This window comes from Perna viridis, chromosome 8 (assembly GCF_037379345.1).
Source record: "Perna viridis isolate PV_CMFRI_1.1 ecotype Kerala chromosome 8, ASM3737934v1, whole genome shotgun sequence".
Classification (NCBI taxonomy): domain Eukaryota; kingdom Metazoa; phylum Mollusca; class Bivalvia; order Mytilida; family Mytilidae; genus Perna; species Perna viridis.
This window is the reverse complement of record NC_142452.1, coordinates 32,906,702-32,927,935: the sequence shown is the minus strand read 5'-3', so window position 1 is coordinate 32,927,935 and position 21,234 is coordinate 32,906,702. Positions and strand designations below refer to the sequence as shown.

The 21,234-nt window shown below is 32.3% G+C and overlaps 1 protein-coding gene across 1 annotated transcript; it reads left to right on the top strand.

Moving 5' to 3' along the window:
- The first annotated feature begins 149 nt into the window (after positions 1-149).
- On the top strand, positions 150-20,882 carry LOC148610288 (patatin-like phospholipase domain-containing protein 2). Its single transcript, XM_088542619.1, has 8 exons — positions 150-468; positions 4,492-4,724; positions 9,578-9,643; positions 10,051-10,318; positions 11,011-11,220; positions 12,390-12,516; positions 15,744-15,863; positions 16,899-20,882. The coding sequence occupies exons 1-8, from the start codon at positions 306-308 to the stop codon at positions 17,707-17,709; spliced, it is 1,998 nt and encodes a 665-aa protein (XP_088398745.1). The 5' UTR covers positions 150-305; the 3' UTR covers positions 17,710-20,882.
- The last annotated feature ends 352 nt before the right edge of the window (positions 20,883-21,234 follow it).

Sequence of the window (21,234 nt, the reverse complement as noted above, 5' to 3'; positions counted from 1 at the left end):
TTCATTCGTGTTCAGCAAATTTGTCGACTACAACTAATGGAAGAAACCGTTAAATTGAAATTTCGTGAATTACAGATTTCACTGTAAAACGCAGAGAAGACCATGAATCTGGTCAGATTAAAACAGCCAATGAAATTGTCCTGATTAGGGGGCTCGAACTCTACGTCAACAATATCAACAAACGTGAAGTCATTGACACATCATAGGATCCTATAGATTTAAACTTGTAACTTTAGCAATAGTTAATTTTCGGTATATTTGACAGAAAGTCATGATGTTCGACTACAAGTGAATCTTGTTGGAGTATGAATTTTTCGTTCGCTGGGTGTGGATTCCTGGGAATTTATCATGTTGGGGTTGCGAGTTGCCTTCGACAGCACGCTCCACATCTTATAGAAAATGGAAGTTTTGCAGGTGCTAGTGCTGGAGCCATAGTGTCTTGTTGTTTGTTATGTGGTTGTTGTTTAGGTAAGACCAAAATCATCCCAGTCATTTTCATCGCTTGACACCATACAACTGGGATTCACGGCTAGGCTGTGATGCTTTATTCAGGTTAATGAATGACCTAGTTTCTGATGTTTATGTAAGTCATAATTAAATGTAAATACAAAGTCATGTGAACAAGCACATGTAAAACAATGCTTAACTTGATCAGTCTTTTGATATTGATGATAAGATGGTAAATTTTTAGTTTTTTTTCTTTACACAAATATGAATTCAAATTTCAATAGATAGATACAATTCAATATGAACAACCTGGGTTCAAATTAGTAATGGCCTGCAGTCTGGGACATTGCTGATTAAGGACCTATCACCTTTTTTTCTTTATATTTTATTGAGTATTTTTAGTTTCCCGTTAGTGGACAATTGATTTTAAACATGAAAAAGTCTAGGACCTTCCACTTCAGGAATTAAGTTTGAACCTCTGAAAAATGTGTGTCCTTAAGTACAAAATATAATTAAGAAGAGGTTTTGACTTTCATTTGCTTTTTTATGTAATCATATTCTTCGTAAAGCAGAACTACAAAGCATGAACAAGGGTCAATTTTACACCATGGCTATGAAAATTTGTTGCAAGACCAGCATTGCTCGCAGGAATAACACAGCAAACCTTTGCATGTAATTCCCATATACTCAGCATACCAAATTGTAATTTTCCAGAAAAAAATGTAGCAGTCAAAACAATTACATGTAGTTGTGAATTATCAAAGTACAATGCAGTTTTATTTTATTGCTTAAGCCTAACAATAATAATTGTACTGGGAATTTTGTTTTTGTTGTCAAACACATTAAAAATTTGAAATGTGGGAGATCTCCAACATACCCACTCTCTGAGGTTTACAGGTACATGTATGAATGTAAAGATGTACAATGTATAATCAATTTTTCTTTTTATTTCACATTTCTGCTAAAACACAAATATACGAAACTGTACATATAAGTTGAATTTGATTGGATATACATGTACATGTGCAAATGAACTTTACAAAACATTGTACTAAAATATTTTTTTAAATCCTTAGAAGTGTTCTTTTATTGAACATTTGTACCTGAATTGCTTCATGACAATTTATTTGCTGAAAGCAACAGAAACACTTTGTACATTGCATGTAAATGAACTCATTTTAAAACAATTTATTTAGTAGAGCAAAAGTGAAGGGTTGCCTTCAAATTAATGACTATTTTGTAAGTCAATGGATGCATAAAAAGAAGTATCATGTATAAAATGTACATGCCTACAGATAAAATTCTGTTCATGTGCATTTGTACATGTACTGATGTTATTGTAAGGGGAGAGCATGATTTGACTCACAAAAATTATACTCCGTCACCAAGGACCGAACATGAGGCCATTCAGTGACAATCCAGCTACAAACTGATTTGGCTAAAGAATTGTTCCTTCAGCTAAGTCAGTTACATGTAATTGGCTATTTAAATCTCACTTCCAGGTTCCTACTACATGTACAACACAGGTAGGCTGTTCTGCCACATTTACCCCACCTTAAAGGTCTTTGTACCACAAATGACTTTAACACTACATGTACATGTAGTTCATTAGCTATCCAAATCCCATGGGTTTTTTAGTTGGGTGCCAAATGATACTCCACCAGTGAGGATTGAACCCGAGACGGAGACCGCTTGGTGACAAACCGATTCTGCTAAAGGATTAATTCTTTAGCCAAATTGGTTTGTCGCTTGCTTTTCACCGAGTGTCTAGGGTTTGATCCTTGGTGGCAGAGTATAATTTTGTGAGTCAAATCATGCTCTCCTATTACATTATGTATGTTTAAACACTATATTGTACTTTCAATTTCATGTGTACAGTAAGTTATGTACATTTTTTAACCAGTGATAAATAAACAATATTAGAAAGTTTAAAAGAATGTCCAACATTTGTCCTAAATTCTGACATCATTTCTCCATTCTTCAGTTTCTTGAATAGACAAGCTTTTGTACCAACTTTAAGTTATGAAAAATGTTCCATAAGTCTGACACAATATTATGTCACAATACCTTTGACACAAAGAACAAGGACTCCATGCTGTGACTATCATTTAAATGTGCTATCCACTGGTCATTAAACACACTTCCTTGAACTAAATTACATAATACATGTAATTATAGAACATATGTCCTTTTAGTCAATTGGAAATGTTTGTTTACAGTATTTGAGTATTCAAATAAATGAAGTGTTCATGTGCTAATATTTACATGCCCAATACACATAGGTTGACTGCATTGAGTACTTAGTCTGTACATTATTAACGTGCAGGCACATGTGTACATGTACAGTACATGCTTGATTTTGAAATGCATGATGTTCATGTATAATGTACATTGTACATTACACTGTACATGTTTTTTTTTGTGTTTTTTTTTGTGTGGTTTTTTTTTTTGTGTGTGGTTTTTTTGTTTTTTTTTTTTAAGAAAAATGAAATTTTCACAGGTCTTGCATGTCACAATGATCTACATGTACATGTTCATGCAGTTTAATCAGTAGAATATACATGAATGTTGTTATTTTGTTTTTTCTTCTAAATCTTATGAATGCATTATACTGGTACATTGCAGTACATTGTACTGTATGCAAAAATGTACATTTACGATTTGGAATTTGAATTGCATGTAAAAATATTTATTCATGCATGTAGAAAACATACATGTACAATGTACATGTACATATACATAAAGTTGTACATGTTAGTATATTTTTGTAAATGCAGGGATAAAAATTGATGGTAGTCCAGTCGCCCATGGCTACTAGATTTTGAGATGGGCTACCTATCTTTTGAGTAAAATTTAGTTGAACATGCAATGTATAGTAAGTACATGCATTTAGCAGAAATGTTATCTGGGCTACTGCTTAAAATTCCTAAGTTTTACCCCTGACATGTACATTTTGTACATGTATAGACACTTAAACTAACATGTAAATTACATTATAATGCAAAGAAAAAATCAATGTTTCTGCAAACATCGTAAAAAAAAACTAGGGTTGGTAGGTACATGTTGGCAACACTTTTTACTTTTTCCAAATTTTTTAGACATATTCAGATTTCAAACATAGTGCTTGTCAAAAAATGGCCCAAAAAACTTAAGTGTAGACACAAAAAATAGGGTTTAAACACAGTCTATTTTTAGCTTAAGTGATTCCAGTACAATCAATAGGTCAAAAGGTCATGAGTGTGGTCATATAGTGCAGTTTAAATAGGTTTATTTGTTTGTAACGATTTACATGTATTTGAAGAAGTACCTGGCTGTGACATGAGATTTTACAGGATTAATTTATTTGAATTTTGATAGTATTTAAATCCTACATTATTTCAGTTGAGTTTTGACAATGGACTCTAACTTATTATAAATAGAAACAATAAAAATCTCAGTGTAGCTAATTGTACAGTTTCCATGTCCTCACATTGTCTCATTATCTGATCTGTAATTCCTCTTGTGATGTCACAAATGATTTGCCATTACAAAAATTAAGATTTGCTGAATAATCAATTGGCTAACAAGAAAGACCAAAATATAATTACTGGTAACATACTGAGAATGCTTGCAAAGATTTACGCCATGTACAATGGATGTACAAAACAGCACATGTAAGGAACAAGTCCTATGCATGTGTCCTTGATAAATTTTTGCATTTTACAGCACTCCTAATAATATTTTGGTTATTAACTCTTTCTTATTAATTATACTATACAGATTGTACATGTAAGCAATAATTGAATATCAGGGAATCAATATTCAATGCCTTTCATGGGAATTTTAAGATGAACAGACTGGAAGATCACAAAACGTTTTACGTGATATCTTTAATACACCAATATTCCATGTTTTGCCATAATCCTTGTTAGTAGTGCATGTACATGTAAGTACAGGTACAATGTACATTATAAAATAAAAAGGAGGAATTATAATGTACATGTACATGTATGTCCAGGACTTGCTCTCTTTTATATAAAATGTGGTATTCATTTTAATTTTCAGGTGAATGTACAAGTTTTGTTTTGAGATTAGCTACTAAGGCTAGGTCAAGATCCCTTGGACCTTTACATCCAAGTTTTAATATTGTCAAGATTTTACGAGATGCCTTAGATAGTGTTTTACCAGCTAATGCCCATCAGATTGCTTCTGGAAAGTTGTTCATCTGTTTAACACGTGTGTCAGATCGTGAACCAGTGCTAGTATCACAGTTTGATTCCAAAGCAGAACTTATTCAGGTAATACTTTAATATTAATTCAAATTTTTAATTTGAAAATGTACCATACATGTATTAACCATTTTGATTAAGGCTACAAATGTACGTGTACATTGTACATGTACAGATCTGTACATGTACTTTGTGTACATTGATTATTATTTATTATGACATTTTGGGTCAAGAGGATATACATGTACATGTATAAGTGTTTGTTGTTAACACGAATCAGATTTATTTAAGCTACATGTAGTTCGCAATCAGGAGCTGTTATTCCCTGAGTTGTATGTATACAACAGTGCATTCTTGCCCTTAGTCTTATGTTACTATTGTAAAACAGGCTCATGTATTCTCGATGGCCTGTTTTTGTACATGTATATGTACATTTGTGTCAGTCTAGAAAACCAAAAAAATAGGGATTATTGATCTGGGGAGGGGGTTTAGTGTTGTCTACATAATTAACCAAACTTTTTGAACTTAGGAGGGGACATGGTGCATGATTGATAAATTCATCTGTAAAGGTGTATACTGCATACACTGACAACATTACATGTATGTTATATGTACAAAATGTACATGTACCTGAACCTGTATGCTCTTTGAGAACCATTTAGATAACATTAACTGGGTATACACCTACATGTACATGTATTTGATGTTATTTAATTTACTGTTTGATGTTATTTTACTCTTAAGCTACACCCACTCATGTTGATACATTACATGTATGTGCATATTCTACCCACACCTGAGTCTTCTGCTGCGGTACATATACAATGTACATGTAAATTTTGTATTGAAAGGCCTGCAGTAGACACTCACTGATACACTTCAGTGTTTTTCACTATTTTCTACAGCTTTGTCCTAGTAATAGTAGCAAGTCAGTTATCACATATACAAGCCAGTGGTTGCTTCCTCAAAAAAGTTATGACATAGCAACTAATGCCCAGTTTTATACATACAACTTTTTGTAAAGTTGTCTGTAGTAGACGGCACAGGCCTCCGACTACTACATTGTACTTAATCATGACGACTGAAATTTGAACACATAGAAGCTTCATGTACTACTGTAACTTTATTCCTACCATGACAATATATGTACATTGCACATGTAACTGACATTTTAGTATTTGTTTTAACAGTAACTTACAGTTTTATATTTTTAGGTTTGGGATATATTCAAACAAAATCCAGGGAGGAACTAGATGCATATACACTACTGTCAACCAAAATTTTAATTTCTCCACTCTTCATAGTGGGGTCACTCATGTCTTTTGTAACTCCACCAAAGTAAAAACCGGGATAAAATTGCTCCATTTCAATAATTCTCGGTATTTTTTTCTGTCCTTTACTGACATGTTATTAAACTTCTAGAACTATTCAATATACCTTGGTATAAAGACAAAAGAAGTTAATTAAACATTTTTTTGAAATGGTGACTCCACTCATGATATCTCCACCGTGGAGAGTGGAGACACTGTGACTGCACTCAAAATATCTCCACTGTGGAGAGGGGAGAAATTAAGATTTGTGTTGACAGTAGTGTACTCTACCTGTAAATTCAGAAACTATTCAATGCATTCACATACATGTACTTGTACATTTATACATGACTTGAGATTTTTTGCTGGGTTGTACTTGTAGGGCTTATTGAGTTGTGAAAGTCTGCAGGGAAAATATCTCTGTTACATTTTGTTCTCAGCATTTTTAAATCGCAGCAATTAGATATTTGGCACTCACAACTTCAGTATGGGGTCCAATATTGAGGGATAAAATTTCAGGTCTGTCACACTTCTACTTTCTGTTTACAGCAACCAAGTCATTTTTGTCTTTGACCCATTTTTCTATTTTAAAAGTTCTATTGCACCGTTAAGGTACAAAAATGTAATTGCCCTCTATACCATACATTCCTAAATGATTAAATTTCTGACATTAGATTTAAAAAGCACAATTACATGTACATGTACATTTTGTACATATACAATACTTTGCATTTTTAACAGTCTTAAAGATTGAGGGCACTTAATGCTTTTATTTAGGCTAGGATTAGATTACTAGTACAGAAATGAATTTATCTTGACATTTGTCCAGAAATGAATTCATTTCTCTAAAACCTGTCCAGAAACTAAATCACTCCTTCACTTTTGTACCTATAAATGTACAAAGGTAACCATTCAACTTGTACTGATGAATTTTGCCTTTGGCATTTTAAGCTATGTATGTCAAAAAAGGTAGAACTGTTGTGTAATCTTGCAGTATTTAAACAGGACAGACTACACATTTTGGTCTATATAATTCACAAAAACTGGTTGCAAAATGATTTATTGTCAGCAAATAATTATATACATGTACATGTACATGTTACACTCAATGATTGAAGAGCTGTATCATACATGTACTGGCACTTGTACTTTAGTTTAATATGTGAATTTTAGTTTTTAAAGTGTGGTATTTTTTTAATGCAAAATGCTTGCATGATTTGAAAACTTTCATTTAAAAAAATATCATTACAGGAGTAGAATTGATGTCACATTAAATGTGAAATCAATTTTACTCCCGAAATGATAAAAAAATTACATGTACATGAAGTTCTACCATGACTGGTCCAAGGTTTGGAACCCTCAGTTTCTAACACAAGAAAATTAAAATGCAGATGCAGTACTTTCTATTAATTCTTATTAAGGAACTATTACTCTCTTCTTCAGGCATGTCAATAGAATCTGTCAACCCGCAAATTTGGATGTCTATTTGCTTGGGTTTTTTACGTCTGCTCTATTTTTGAAAATGGGTGAACTCTAGCAAAATTTTCATCAGTTTATCCGCTACTTTTTCTTTTGCTTTCCTGTTACTTGAAATACTACAGGCATTCCTGCTTGAAGTTGTTGTGGATATCCACTTAAGGAGGTAGACCTAGGGTAGGGGACATAACTCTTGAAATCAGTGATATGTTTGTATCATATTCAATTTCTACAAAGCGTATCAAGCTTTCATTTGAAACAGAATAAAATCAATCCAAGTTACTTTGATGCTTACATTAGATTGATGTCAAATGCTGAATACAAACGTTCTAATCATTTGTAAGAGTTGTGTCCCTTACCCTATGTCTATCTCCTTAAGATGCAAAAATCAAGAACCTTTCATTCTTTGTGGTAAAGTGATATAATGAACAAATTTGATCATGCTCCAATTAACAAGATCGAAGTTGATAGTCCCTGGTCTCAGGCATTGAAGCCGCACAATTATGAATCCGTTTGATACATCTTGTTTCAAGGGACACACCATGCACCTTATCCACATGGACGATGTACATGTAGATGCACGTTTACATATACATAATGTACATACTAAAAATGTAGATGTACAAATGTATTCGATCATCTCACTATGATCTGCATTGTACAGAATGTATTACTACAACTGTGGGTGGATACATTTCTAGTTAAGTTAGGGGTACATCTTTTGATTCATGCAACATGTACAAGTACAAAATATGTTATTAAAATAAAGCCAATGCAATTTATTAGTCTGGCAATATGTAGTTGACAGGTGACAGATGGTTTTCTAGTATAAATATAATGTAGCATATGTTATATATAATGTTGTTAAATCAAAAATCAATTCAAAGATCTGTTTTTGTTGTAATCACATGAATTAAGGAGGTAGATCTAGGGTAAGGGACACCACTCTTACAAATCATTGGTATGTTTGTATTCAGCATTTTATATCAATCTCATGTAAGCATAAAAGTTACTTGGACTGATTTCATTCTGATTCGAAGGAAAGCTTGAAAGGCTTTGGTAAAATTGAATATGATACAAACATATTACTGATTTCAAGAGTTATACCTCCTTAAAGTATGTGTGCATGTACATTATATTGAAAGTAAAAGTTGTACAATTCCATGTTGACTTAAATAAAAAAATATCACTGCAAAAAAAAATTTTTGTTTGCTCCATAAGAAAGACTAAACTTTCAATTATAAATTGCATTACAGAATTCTGAATATTAAAGTTATATGATTTATGTACAATGTATATTCCAATAAGCTTAAAGACAAACATGTATTTTGATATCCTTTTCCAGATCCTATAATTTATTTTTGACACTTGGATATTCAGGATACACTTTGGATATTCAGGGTACACTTAAGATAAACAGATTATTATAGATTCCTTTTATCCTGAATGTCATTTATTGGTTCCTGTTACATGTACATGTACATTGTTGATCTGATTCTTTAAAGTTTGTAAGTCTGCTTCCTGTTTGCCGAGGTATGCAACCCGATATTTATGTGTTTTGCAATTACAAGATGGGGTACATGCATGCTTAGTATGACAACATTTGCAACAGGCATTAAAATTAAATTTTTCAAGACTGGAAAGTCCTGAACTGTTCATAGTTTCAAGTCAGTGGTCCACATAATGATGTAAAACCAAAAGTACTGAATAGAATATCATTCAGTGAAATGATCTGTCTCCTAGAACTTACTTACAATACATTGTATGTAGTTGAATGAACTTTCCAAGGTTCTAGATCAGAAATTGAGGGTAGCAGGCCTCGGACCCTCACTATTACAAATCCCTTTGAAATATATTGATATTTCGAAGGACTCACCGTGAACATTCATGTACATACAGAACACATGTACAAAACATGTAAATGTACCTGCACAGAATGCAGGTACACGTATATGTAAATTATTTAATATTAAAATCCTTCCTACATGTATGTATTAGATTTTAATGCTGTTGATAAGAGGTTACTCCTTGAAACACATGTACAGCATATCAATAATTGACAATATTAATATGATCAGTAGCTTTGTATTATGTGATGTTTGGTTGCTGTATAATAAAACATTATTTATTTTTCAGGCTTTGTTATGCAGTGCTCATGTACCTTTTTATTCTGGACTTCTCCCTCCTACTTTTAAAGGAACAGTAAGTTTATTATTCTAAATGTCTTCTTAATTTGTTTCATAAATGATTCACAATGCACATGTACATATACACATGTACATGGTTTTGTATTTTGTACATGTACATGTACATACATGTAAACAACACCATACTTTAAATATATGATAATCAATAAATGATTTCCTTACGTCAGAGGTTTGATACCATGTGTACTCAACTTGATTTTTTTTTAACTGTAAAACATTTAACTTAATACTCATATGACCATATAAGGCATTTTTTCAATGACAACCATATCACTGGCATGCCTTTTCTTATCTTGTTTTTTATGCTTTTCATAACTAATCTTGTGTTGTTCAGCATAACTTTAAGGATAGATTTAAAAAAAATTATATTGGGATTTATTCATGTATCTTCTTATTTTTCAGAGATATGTTGATGGTGGCCTGAGCGACAACTTGCCCATTCTAAATGAACATACTGTAACTGTTTCACCTTTCGCTGGGGAAAATGATATTTGCCCAAAAGACAATGTGGCCAGTTTCGCCCATGTCAACCTTGCCAATACAAGTCTACAAATGTCGGGAAAGAATCTATACCGCCTTACACGGACACTGTTTCCATGCAAACCTGAAATCCTGAGTGACATGTGTAAACAAGGATTTGATGATTGTCTGAAATTTCTGCAAAGGAATGGTAAAAAGCTTTACTGTACATGTATTTAAAATTAAATGAAAAAATATATTTACATATAACAAATACAAAACTGTATAGAAGAGAAAAAAAACCGAAATGCATGGACATAACACAAAGTTTAACATTTTCTCATTGTTTCCTTTTTCAAACACACAATACATGTACTTAACTACATTTTCTGTGCTTCATGCAAAGGGAAGCAACTCAGTTGGGTTTATGTTAGTTTCTGTAATTTGCTATTAATGCACTTGAACACTGCTGTGGGTCTGTTTGTTCTTGTCTAATTTTGGTCTATTTAACATATGCTTTTGTCATTTGGTACATATACTTCAATGAGACAAGAATTTAACTGTACAATTAAGCTGTGTGTTAGCACGGTTAATTGTTTTATTATAAAGAAATCTACGAGTGCATAACTGAATTGCTGAATCATAACATAAAAATGTTCTGCTAAATAAATTTATACAAACAGCAAACAGTTCTAACTAGTGATACTATACAATGTATGTGCTGCTAAGTTTAGATAAGTAAAAACAATTTTTTAAGTCCCTTTATATAAATTTTATTGTATTTTGTACATTGGTGAATGGAACACCTGTCTACACAAAAAAATTTTTAAGGTCCTAAAAGGTTCGGTTTAGACAGGTTTCACAGTATAATTTATTTATAGATGATTTTCCAATTATTTTCAGAACTGATTACCTGTTCTCGTCATCTAACCGTGAAATCATCTATTGTTTCGGTAGAGGAGAAATCCTCAACATTTACTCTAATACCCCATGATCACACTGAGGTAAATGAGGAGGGTCAGGATGTACCATGTGATGAGGAACACTGTGAGGAGTGTAGACAGAAACAGAATGGGGCATTAATGGACTCTCTACCTCCTATTGTTGTTGAAGGTATGATAAGAAACTGGCCTTATCTGGGTTAATTAGCTTGAATCCATTGAATACTATATATCCATGTATAGGTAGTTAATCTGATATTTTTTATACTCCCCTCCTTTTTCAGCTTTTGTGGGAGGTATATAGTGATTATGGCATCTGTTCTTTTGCTTGTCCATTTGCAACCTTTTGAAACAGTAGCTGTTTTAAGCAGTTACAGTTTTCTCTGTAACTGCTTCAAAATCACTTAAATTTAAAATTTATAGCAGTCTTCACAACTGACTTTCCAGTGTTCACAGGCCCGAAATACATTTTTTCAGAAATTTTAATATACTGACTGTTGGCCTGTAGTAGTAAATTTTACAGGCCCACCTCCATTTTGACCAGCCACGGGCCTCAGACTACTCCTAAATAGTGAAGGCTGTTATAGAAGCTTTATATTCAATGTAGGTATGCCATACCATGGAATTCACTTTCAGACTGAAGCACCTGTTTGACAACTTTATTTATGACTTTGACCATATGGTTACTTAGCTTGGGAGCAGGGATATCCTTTCTTATTTCTATGTTGTCGTAAATATTAGGTCTATCTATTTGTTGTGTATCCTGTTGAAAAATTTAGTTGTTTCACAGACTTAGACATTTTATTTTAAGATGAAAATTTTGTATTTCATCCATGTACTAGCTTACATAATTATAGATATAGGTACTGTAAAAGTACCTTAATTCGTGGATACCAATTTTTTTGGATTAAGGAAGAAACACAAGTTTGTGGATTCTTAAATTTGTGGTTTTGAGGTTTTCAGTATACACATCAATGAAAATCTCGTATTCGTTGGGAACCTTATTTCATGGTTTGTCCTACCCATGAAAACCACGAATATTGGTATTCCACGAACAATAGTACTTTAACAGTATATTGAAACAAAAAAAAAATAAAAATGGTTCCCAAATAAATGATCAATTTAAAAGCATTCGAAACCAAACCAAGCAATGATGGTACATATTTTTAAAATTATTACATGTATATTGAAACAAAAAAAAATGGTTCCCAAATAAATGATAAATTTAAAAGCATTCGAAACCAAACCAAGCAATGGTGGTACATATTTTTAAAATTAATAGCCAAGAAAATATTATTTCAAATGAACATTCAAAAATTAAAATTTTCTCTTCTCTAACAGCCTTCCAGTCAGCCATGAGTCGTAATTTCCAGTCATATCTTCATAGTTCGAGGGCTGTACGTTTTATGGGAGTTCTTGCCACTCCTTGGGTGCTACCATTTGATATAGCCTATAATTTTGCTTTAAGGTGAGTAACAATATAAATGTTATAAAATATTACTCAGCTGCAACGAAAAAAAGACTAAAATGTTCTTGCATGGGTGAAGATAAAAGATCGGGTTTTCTTTCACTAGTTTGAGATATTCAAATCTTTTTCACCAATGGAGCCTAGCTGTAAGAGTGAAAAGACCAAGAATTATTCTAATGAAGACAGATGACCAGATCTTTGATTTGCAACAAGAATAAGTACCTGTTTCTTTGATTAAAACATGTTTTCACTTCCCCTTGAGAGCACCGCCATTTCTGGAAACATAGTATATAGTGACGTCAGATTTTCACTTGCCTTTGTTTGTTTATGTCTATTACACTGCCACTTTTAAGACATTTCATTGGTTAAGAGAATGAGTTTAGATGAGTGCAAGTGACCTGGTTTTAAAAGTTGTCATAATTCACAAAGGAACATTTCCGGAAGAATTATCTACCCACATGGAGGAAAGTAGATAAAAAAAGATTTCCTGCTGAAATAAAACGTAACCACTAATCAATTTCGCAAAATCTCATAACTGGTGACATCATAATTGGTAAAATTGGGACATTAAATAAAACCTGCCACGTTGCAAAAATTAAAAATATTGGGGGGAAACAAATTAAAATGGCCATAACTTTTGTATTAATAATCAGATGAAACTTCAACTTGATCTGTATTTTATGATACTAAATAACTATACAAAGTTTGAAAAAAGATCCTTTACTTTGTGTGTATATTTTTAATTACTTCATGTTCTTTGTTGTGTACGTCTTGTTTTCAATGTCTGGTCTTTGTCCCCGGAATACATTTTTTGATATCCTCTGTAACCTTAGTTCCCTTTATTACTCGTTAATATCTACTAATGTTATCATCTTGAAACTTGGGGGAATGATTGACAGACACGCAACTGTTCAGAGGATATCACTTTGTAGGTTGGGGTGTTTAAAGCTTTGTGATTGTCATTACTTTTTAAGAAGGCATGTGACAAAATGTGACACGGTTAACATCTAAATGCTCTAGAAACCCCCACTTTATATTTTCAGTAACTAGTTTACTTATAGAACATCTTTTTTAGGGTTTTTGATCCTTCAGGATCAGGATCAAAATACATGTACCTTATGTCACTGATCTGTCATTAGATCTTCCCTACTACATGTATTTCAGAACACTACACAAAAATATACTGTGAAAATATTAGTTGTGGGGTACCAATTTTCGTGGTATTCGTGGGTAGGCCTAACCATGAAATTTGGTTCTCAGCGAATTGGAGATTCTCATTAATTTGTATAACTGAAAACTTCGAAACAACGAATTCAAGATTCCACGAATATGTGTTTTTTCCCTGATCCACGAACATTGGTATCCACAAATTAAAGTACTTTCACAGTAGTCCAAATGTAATTCCTTTTATATCATTCAACACCTCTTTATAACCAGTAAATATGTTTCTTGCAATTAATCAGCGCAATAATATTTTATTATTTCTGCAAATAAAATTCAGATCTCGTCTTCAAATCAACTCAAGATTTGAGGGACTCCAATTTGGCTTTGAAAGATATTTAGTCATAATTTACATTTAGGGAATTTATTTTTTGCAGTAATTTTTCTGGAAGCATTAAATGTGTTAAGTATTTTCATTTTAACACACTTATAAGTCTAATTATCCATCCTAACATTGATATTTTACTATTTATAAACAGGAAGTGAGGATCTGTAACTTTAACCAAGTAAAATTGGCGGGAAAATTGATAAAAGGTTCTGGTTTCTGAAAATCTTGTGTTAAGGAAATTATTTTTTTTTAAGCTGATATCGGTTTTATTTAAGTATAATTTTAATGTATGATAAATTTTCTGTTTACATAGATTTGAATGTAAATGCACATTAACTTTTGGATAGATTTAAAATTGGGAAAAAAGGTGAAATGGAACAAAATTTGTAAATGAGCGTTGAGTTGGATCAGTAGTATAGATTGACATCAGTTTATATATATTTAAAAAGGAAGTTCTTATAATAGTTAAAATGCAATGTATGAAGTATGACCATAGTTTCAATTAACATCATAAAATCTTTGAAATTTTGTTCATACTACAATTTTCACAAAACCAAAAACCACCAGTGCTATCAGCTCTTTGATTACTTTAAAGTCTGTCACATTTTCCAATAAGGAAACAGTTTTTTTCCTTGATCGTAAATTTACAACTAAGTTTTAACCTCCATCTGGTAATTTGTAGATAATTATTGTGATTTGATCTATCAAATGTTTTTTTTCAGAATTATCAGCTATCAGTTTCTTCAAATACTTGTTGTGTTAGGAATATTTAGTATTTTGGTGAGAAAATATGTTTAAATATCTTCTGTCCAACCACCTCTCCATTTAGCATTTATTTTTCTTACATTTAAAATATTCTGCTTTGAACATGCTATTATTGCTATTATCCAGGAGGTTGTTCGGACCCTTCAAGCTAAATGTCATGCTTTATATTTGTGTGATCAAGTTCCGAATTTTTTGAATTTTTTATATGAGTACAATAATTTGAATATGTATAATGGTATAATGATGTCATTGCTTGTAGACATTTAGTGTCCACACAATAACTAGAGAATAAGTATCATATTGAAACTTTGCCATTTTGGTGCCATGCCACAAATGGATGAAATAGATTTCAGGGTTATGACTTGACCAAAAAGGTGTGACATTGGTTCAATCAATTTTTTTATAATGTGTCAAATATTTGATAAGAAACCAAATTCATAGATTCCAGATTGGAATGTTCTTACTTGCCCCAAATTTTTAGGGTCTGAGCTCTGTGGTTGTATAAAGCTGCACCATGCAGAGCATTTTATTCTGCTTTGGTTGAAGGAAATATCATGTAATCTAGAAAAAAACAAGAAAAAAAAAATTCAATTTTTTTTTATATATTTGTTTACCATCTAAAGGATGCTACAAAAATAAAAAGAAATTGATAAACCTTCCTTCTGTTAGAACTCAGACACACATGATATTAAAACATTTGTTACAATATTTCCTCTAGCATGTACATTTGTATCTTATTATGTTTGACTAATTTTTTTTGGCTCACAATTCAGTTTAAAAAGCAAGCTGCATGTATATATATAACATGTAAAATAAGAAATCTTGCCAGGGCAGTAATTTAAGCTAAAAAAATCCTGTGGTCAATGCATGTAAATGATGTGCAAGGATATTATATATATATATATATTCGTAGACTGTTTGAATATCTACCATCACTGCCTCAAGATGTTGTGTTTGCCTACAGAGAAATGATTGATTTGTTGGGGTATTTGTCTGCTAGACTTTACTCCAGAAGGAGACGATACACAGCAAGGTAGGTTCCAGTAAAATTCTATTGAATATGTAGTAAAATGTATTGTTAGGCACCAAGGATACATTTTCCTGGATTACTTTGTGTACAGTACAGAAAGAGACATACCATGATTGAACACTGACATAGTGGTGTACCACTTTTAGTGTGGTTCTAAATAATTCAATTTCTATTAAAGATTTTTTCATACTTTCTTTTGTGACGTTAGTGGTAAGTTCTACCAATTTAATTGCAAGAAGAAATATCAAAATATCTTCATAGACTAAAAAGATATTTACAGCCACTCTGAAAGTGTTACACCACCATGTCAATGATTAGTCATGGTATGTCTCTTTCTGTACTGTATGTATACAGACAGCATGTAATGCAAAATTAAAGTTATTTGAGGGCAAGTTAATCAAGAACTGTAATTGCACTTAGTACAGTGATAGGTGCATTTCAAACATTTTCTCAAAGAGTAATCAAGGGAACCAAGATGGTAGCAGAAATCAAAAGAATGTAATCGAGGGACAAAGACCAAACATGGAAAACAGACAAACACCACAAAGAACATAAAATAACCCAAATAATGCATACACAGTAACAAAATGAGCAACTTGGACTCCACAAAATACTGGGAGCATGGACCAGGTGCACCAGTAGGGTATTTATTAAAAGTATTTATTTAAGTTCCAGTCCATATAAAATTCAGACAATGCCTGTAGTAAGATGATTCATGGTGTAGAAAAACCCACTCAACAAATGATGCCTTTTTCCATCTATGTATGCTACATGTATATTGATAAATAACGATAGTCTTTCATGTATTGAGATCTGTAATTTTAAGAAAACCATAATTCTTCACCCCACTAAAATTAATCATATCAAAGGAGTGGTTTTATAAAACATTAATTAAAATATTTAGGCAGATCCAGGCAAAATACTCCCTTGGGAAAAAGATCGGATTGCTATAGAGGTATTATTGAATCAGTATTTATTCAGGTAATAGTTTACTTGATAAAAAAAATAGTATTCATTTTTTTTTCTAATTTTCTGCAGGTTTACTTGCCAACTAGCTATCACAGAATTTAATGTCAACAGAGAAACACCAAGGAATGCTCTTCCAAGTACCAGTCCCTATGAACCTCAGCCCACAAATCCTGTTGTTAGAAATCTCAATATAGGTTTTGCTGTAGATTTTGAATCAAAGGTTGGAAATTCCCTCCACAACATTCACCAGCTAGAAGGACACATGGATCGTGTTAATATTGATAAGATTTTACTTGAATCAACAGCTAGTGGTCGTAATGTAGTGCTTAGTGCTGATGTATCTAATATGAAGGAGAACAATTTACAAAATCAACAAGTCTTCGATACTTTTGAACAATGTCTCCATATAACAAATGAGCTTGAGTCGGCCATTGCTTATTATTACAAGGACGAAGACGACACTAAACGCTTCAATTTTGAAGAAATTTTCAACATTGATGATGTGGATATTGATATTCCTAGCCCAACCAAAAGTTACGAGGGTGATGATAAAGATTTGACTTGGGACTCTTATTTAGAACTTAAACCAGAGATCGAAAGAGAAACTGAGGAATTTATACATGATGTGTTGTGTATTACCGACTGTAACCACAGTAGTAAAAGCATGCCAATTCACAATCAACCAAACCAAATCATTAAACCAAAGACCAGGTTTACGCACCGTCGCCGTTCTTGGTCCAATTCTTTAGGATATGTTAGATCCGGAACAAATTCATTGAAAGATGTCGAACCTTTGTCTAAATCACTCAGGGATATAAAAACATTGGATTTTGGTCTGGTAAACAGATCCCAATCCTTCACTAATGTTGCTTTGTTTTAGTGCTAAACATGCGTAAGTGCTTTGTATGGAATAAGGAAATTTTCATCATAGCAGATTTTTATTCCAAATGGAATGAGGTTTTGTGTTAGAACATTTTTACTTACTGTATATTTAGAAATTATTAGGTGCATTTTTTATTGTAATTTTTTTTATTTTTTTTTTACATAATTGGATTTAAATTTTTTGATATCCAAAAATGGCCTGCTTAAGTTTCAAATGTTTATTATTGTAAGTCAATCACAACAATATCTTATTTAAGAAAGTAGTACAGTATCTAAGATACATGTAACTCTGAAATTCTGTGATTTACAGAAGATGGTCTGTTCTATATATTTTAGACTCTGTTTTGCCAGTTGTAATCAAGGGGCTTACATGTACATTGTATATGTACAGAGTGTACATGTACATATTGTAGTTTTGTTAGGGAGACAATTTGGATGTTGCTGATTTTTAAAAAAAAATGTATTTAGATGTAATTATTTTAGTGGTCAATTAAATTGGTTTTCAATATGTATCACCATTTCACATTTATAACTCGGTTAGTGTTTAGTTTTTAGATTGATTAACTTTTACTATTTGCACTTACTTTTCATCTAATACCTACATGTACATGTACAACTGTAAATGCACCAAGAGCTTCCATTATGTACATGTACATGTATTTGCAAATTGATTTTTTACATGTATTTACATACATTTTAGGAGAGATTCTTTTAGAGTGTATTTTACATACATTGTTTTGTTTAGTTTTATATATACATGTATATATCAACCCATCAAGTCAAATTGTCAATCAGAACTCCACAGTTTTTCTCCTTACACAAAAGAAAAACCTTGGATGCACTAAAGGAAGAATCTGTCGGGAATTTCACTGATCTGATTCTAAAATTATAGTTTAACTGGTTCATTTTTTACCATTACTTTTTTTTTTAGCTCCTCAATTCCTGCTTAAATTCTTGAAAGAGTCATTGTTCTTATTTTGTAGTGATATCTAACTAAAATTTTGAGTGCTACCTGGTAGATAGAACTACTTTGATTCTCGTATGACTACAATTCCAGCAATTTTTACAGAAAAAGTCTTCCTTTCTGCATCCAAGGTTATTTTTTTAGTGTAGTGGAAATGGCTGAGTAGTTCCGAATGGTCAAATTACATGTATGCCTTTGTCTGTATTAATTTTTAGTTTGTTCTTCCTTGAAAATTGTAATTTGAAAGAATGGATTGTTTAGGCAAAATAAAATAGTAGTCTCGTTTCCTGCTACCAGCAAACCATAAATAGGGTAGGTAGAGAAATTACAACAATATTTTTAATTGAGTTAATTGGGAAACAATCTAGATTATAAAGCTGCTTGGAACTGCCTTAATTTGTTTAGGGTAAGTACAAACAATAGGTACATATACATGAGGCAGGAGGGGACAGAGATGTTCTTTTTTTATTGGCCTTAGGGGTTAAAAAATGTTTTCAAGGAAGAAAGTTTTGATATCTTGTGCCTTATCAATGCAATATTTTGAAGTTTAGTTTGAAAGGTACTTTAACATTAAATCTATCCTGCATGTCATATAAACATGTTCTGTCAGATACATATAGCAGGTACAAAGTATGCTACTGTCAGCACGAATTCCAGTTTATCCACTCTGGGTAGTGGAGGGGGAGTTGACTGAGGTCATTGCGTCTCCATTGAGTTGAGCAGGAGTTGACTGAGGTCATTCTGTGTCCATTGAGTTGAGGGGGAGTTGACTGAGGTCATTGTGTCTCCATTCAGTTGAGGGGGAGTTGACTGAGGTCATTGTGTCTCCATTGAGTGGAGGGGGAGTTGACTGAGGTCACTGCATCTCTACCCAACAGAGTGGAGTTATCAAAATATATTTTACATGTACACTAAGTTACTGTACATACATTTGCAAACATACATTTTTAATCCTATGAATTATAGAAGATGTACATGTAAATAGCATGTATGTACAGACTACAGAGAGAAAAGTGAAAAAAGCTGAAAATGATTTTATCACAGGTTAAATTCTCCGTTGAGATAATTGAAGATTCACTAAAGCCACCAAATTCCCCCACAGTGTAGAAAAGAGAAATTATTTTGGGCAAAATATAAAAATTGGTGTATTTTGTAAGATTTTCTGAATGCAAATTGGCCTGATTTACATGTAGTATGAAGTGCACTCAGTTGTGTAAAATATGCACATGTAGACTGGTTTGCATTACTATCTTAATTTCAGACAGTAACACCCACTTTCATGACATCAATGATATGATCAGAGTAATACAGGTTATAAACTTATAAAGGATAGAATCTTGGTGATTTAGGCGGTAATCTGATATAGGAAGGTACAGGGTGAACCAGGTTATATACTGATAAAGGAAAGAATCTGTGTGAACCTGGCCAATAGTCCTTTTTCATATTTATGAAATGCAAGCCATTTTAGTAAGTTTTTTGAAGGAATATAATCCACCAACACACAACAACCTGGTTGTCGGTCTCTTTGGGGAAAGGAAGAACAGTTAAAATTTTTCTTTGAAACTATTTAAGCTTTGGTAAGTAAATAAATGGTTTAAAGTAGATTATTTAAAAGTACTTACCACATCTACAATAAGTCAAATATTTTTGTTTGTAGTATGCTGCTATCCATTTCTCCAATTGGACAGTAAACCAGTCTGTCAGGTTGGAGTGTTACTTCTCTTTGCCCAAAATAAAAAAAAAAAATTAAAACGAAGGCAGTCGGGAATATGAAAAAGGTCTATAAAGGACGCAGTCTAGGTAATCCAGGCTGTAATATACATGTATCCTGCAATATAGTCTGTTTGTGTTTTGATGTTAAAGTACTTGTAATTTTGTTATGTTTTCTGTACATATGGATGTAATTTATTACTGTTGTTTCTTGTTAATGTATAGACTTTAAACCTGTTTTTTCAAACCCTTCTCTATTTATGCCTTACAGTGTATACTTTATATTAAAGTACATTCTAAATGCAAATGTCATGTATGTATATGAATGAAGTTTAAATAGCAGTTGTTATTACAATCAAACAGATGAGATTCGTGCATGTCGAAAACCTACCAATTTTGGTTTGATTTCTGATTCAGAAATAGTTACAGACCACATAACCTGTCTTAGATTGTCTTAGGATTGCTGTACTTTTGAGATAAATACTATATACATTGTAGATTGTGTACGGTATTGGCATTTTGGCATTTAAGTGGGAGATGAATGTATGATATTTTTTCGGTATACAGACATGATATAATTACATTACAAAATAACATATGAAGACCAAAAACATAGGGTGCGTTCACATTCTACAATCGGTACTATTGGTAAAGTTATCATTAGTATCAATGTGTTTTATGGGTTTCATGCACCTTGAATCACCTTCACCATTGATAGTATTAAATTTAGATGGATTTGTACTTAAAAAAGAAATAAAATAACAAATCTCTGGCAACTATTTCAAGAGACAAAACCAAGGATAACAAAGACATATTACAGCAGCTGATAGAAAACAGTACATCAGCCCT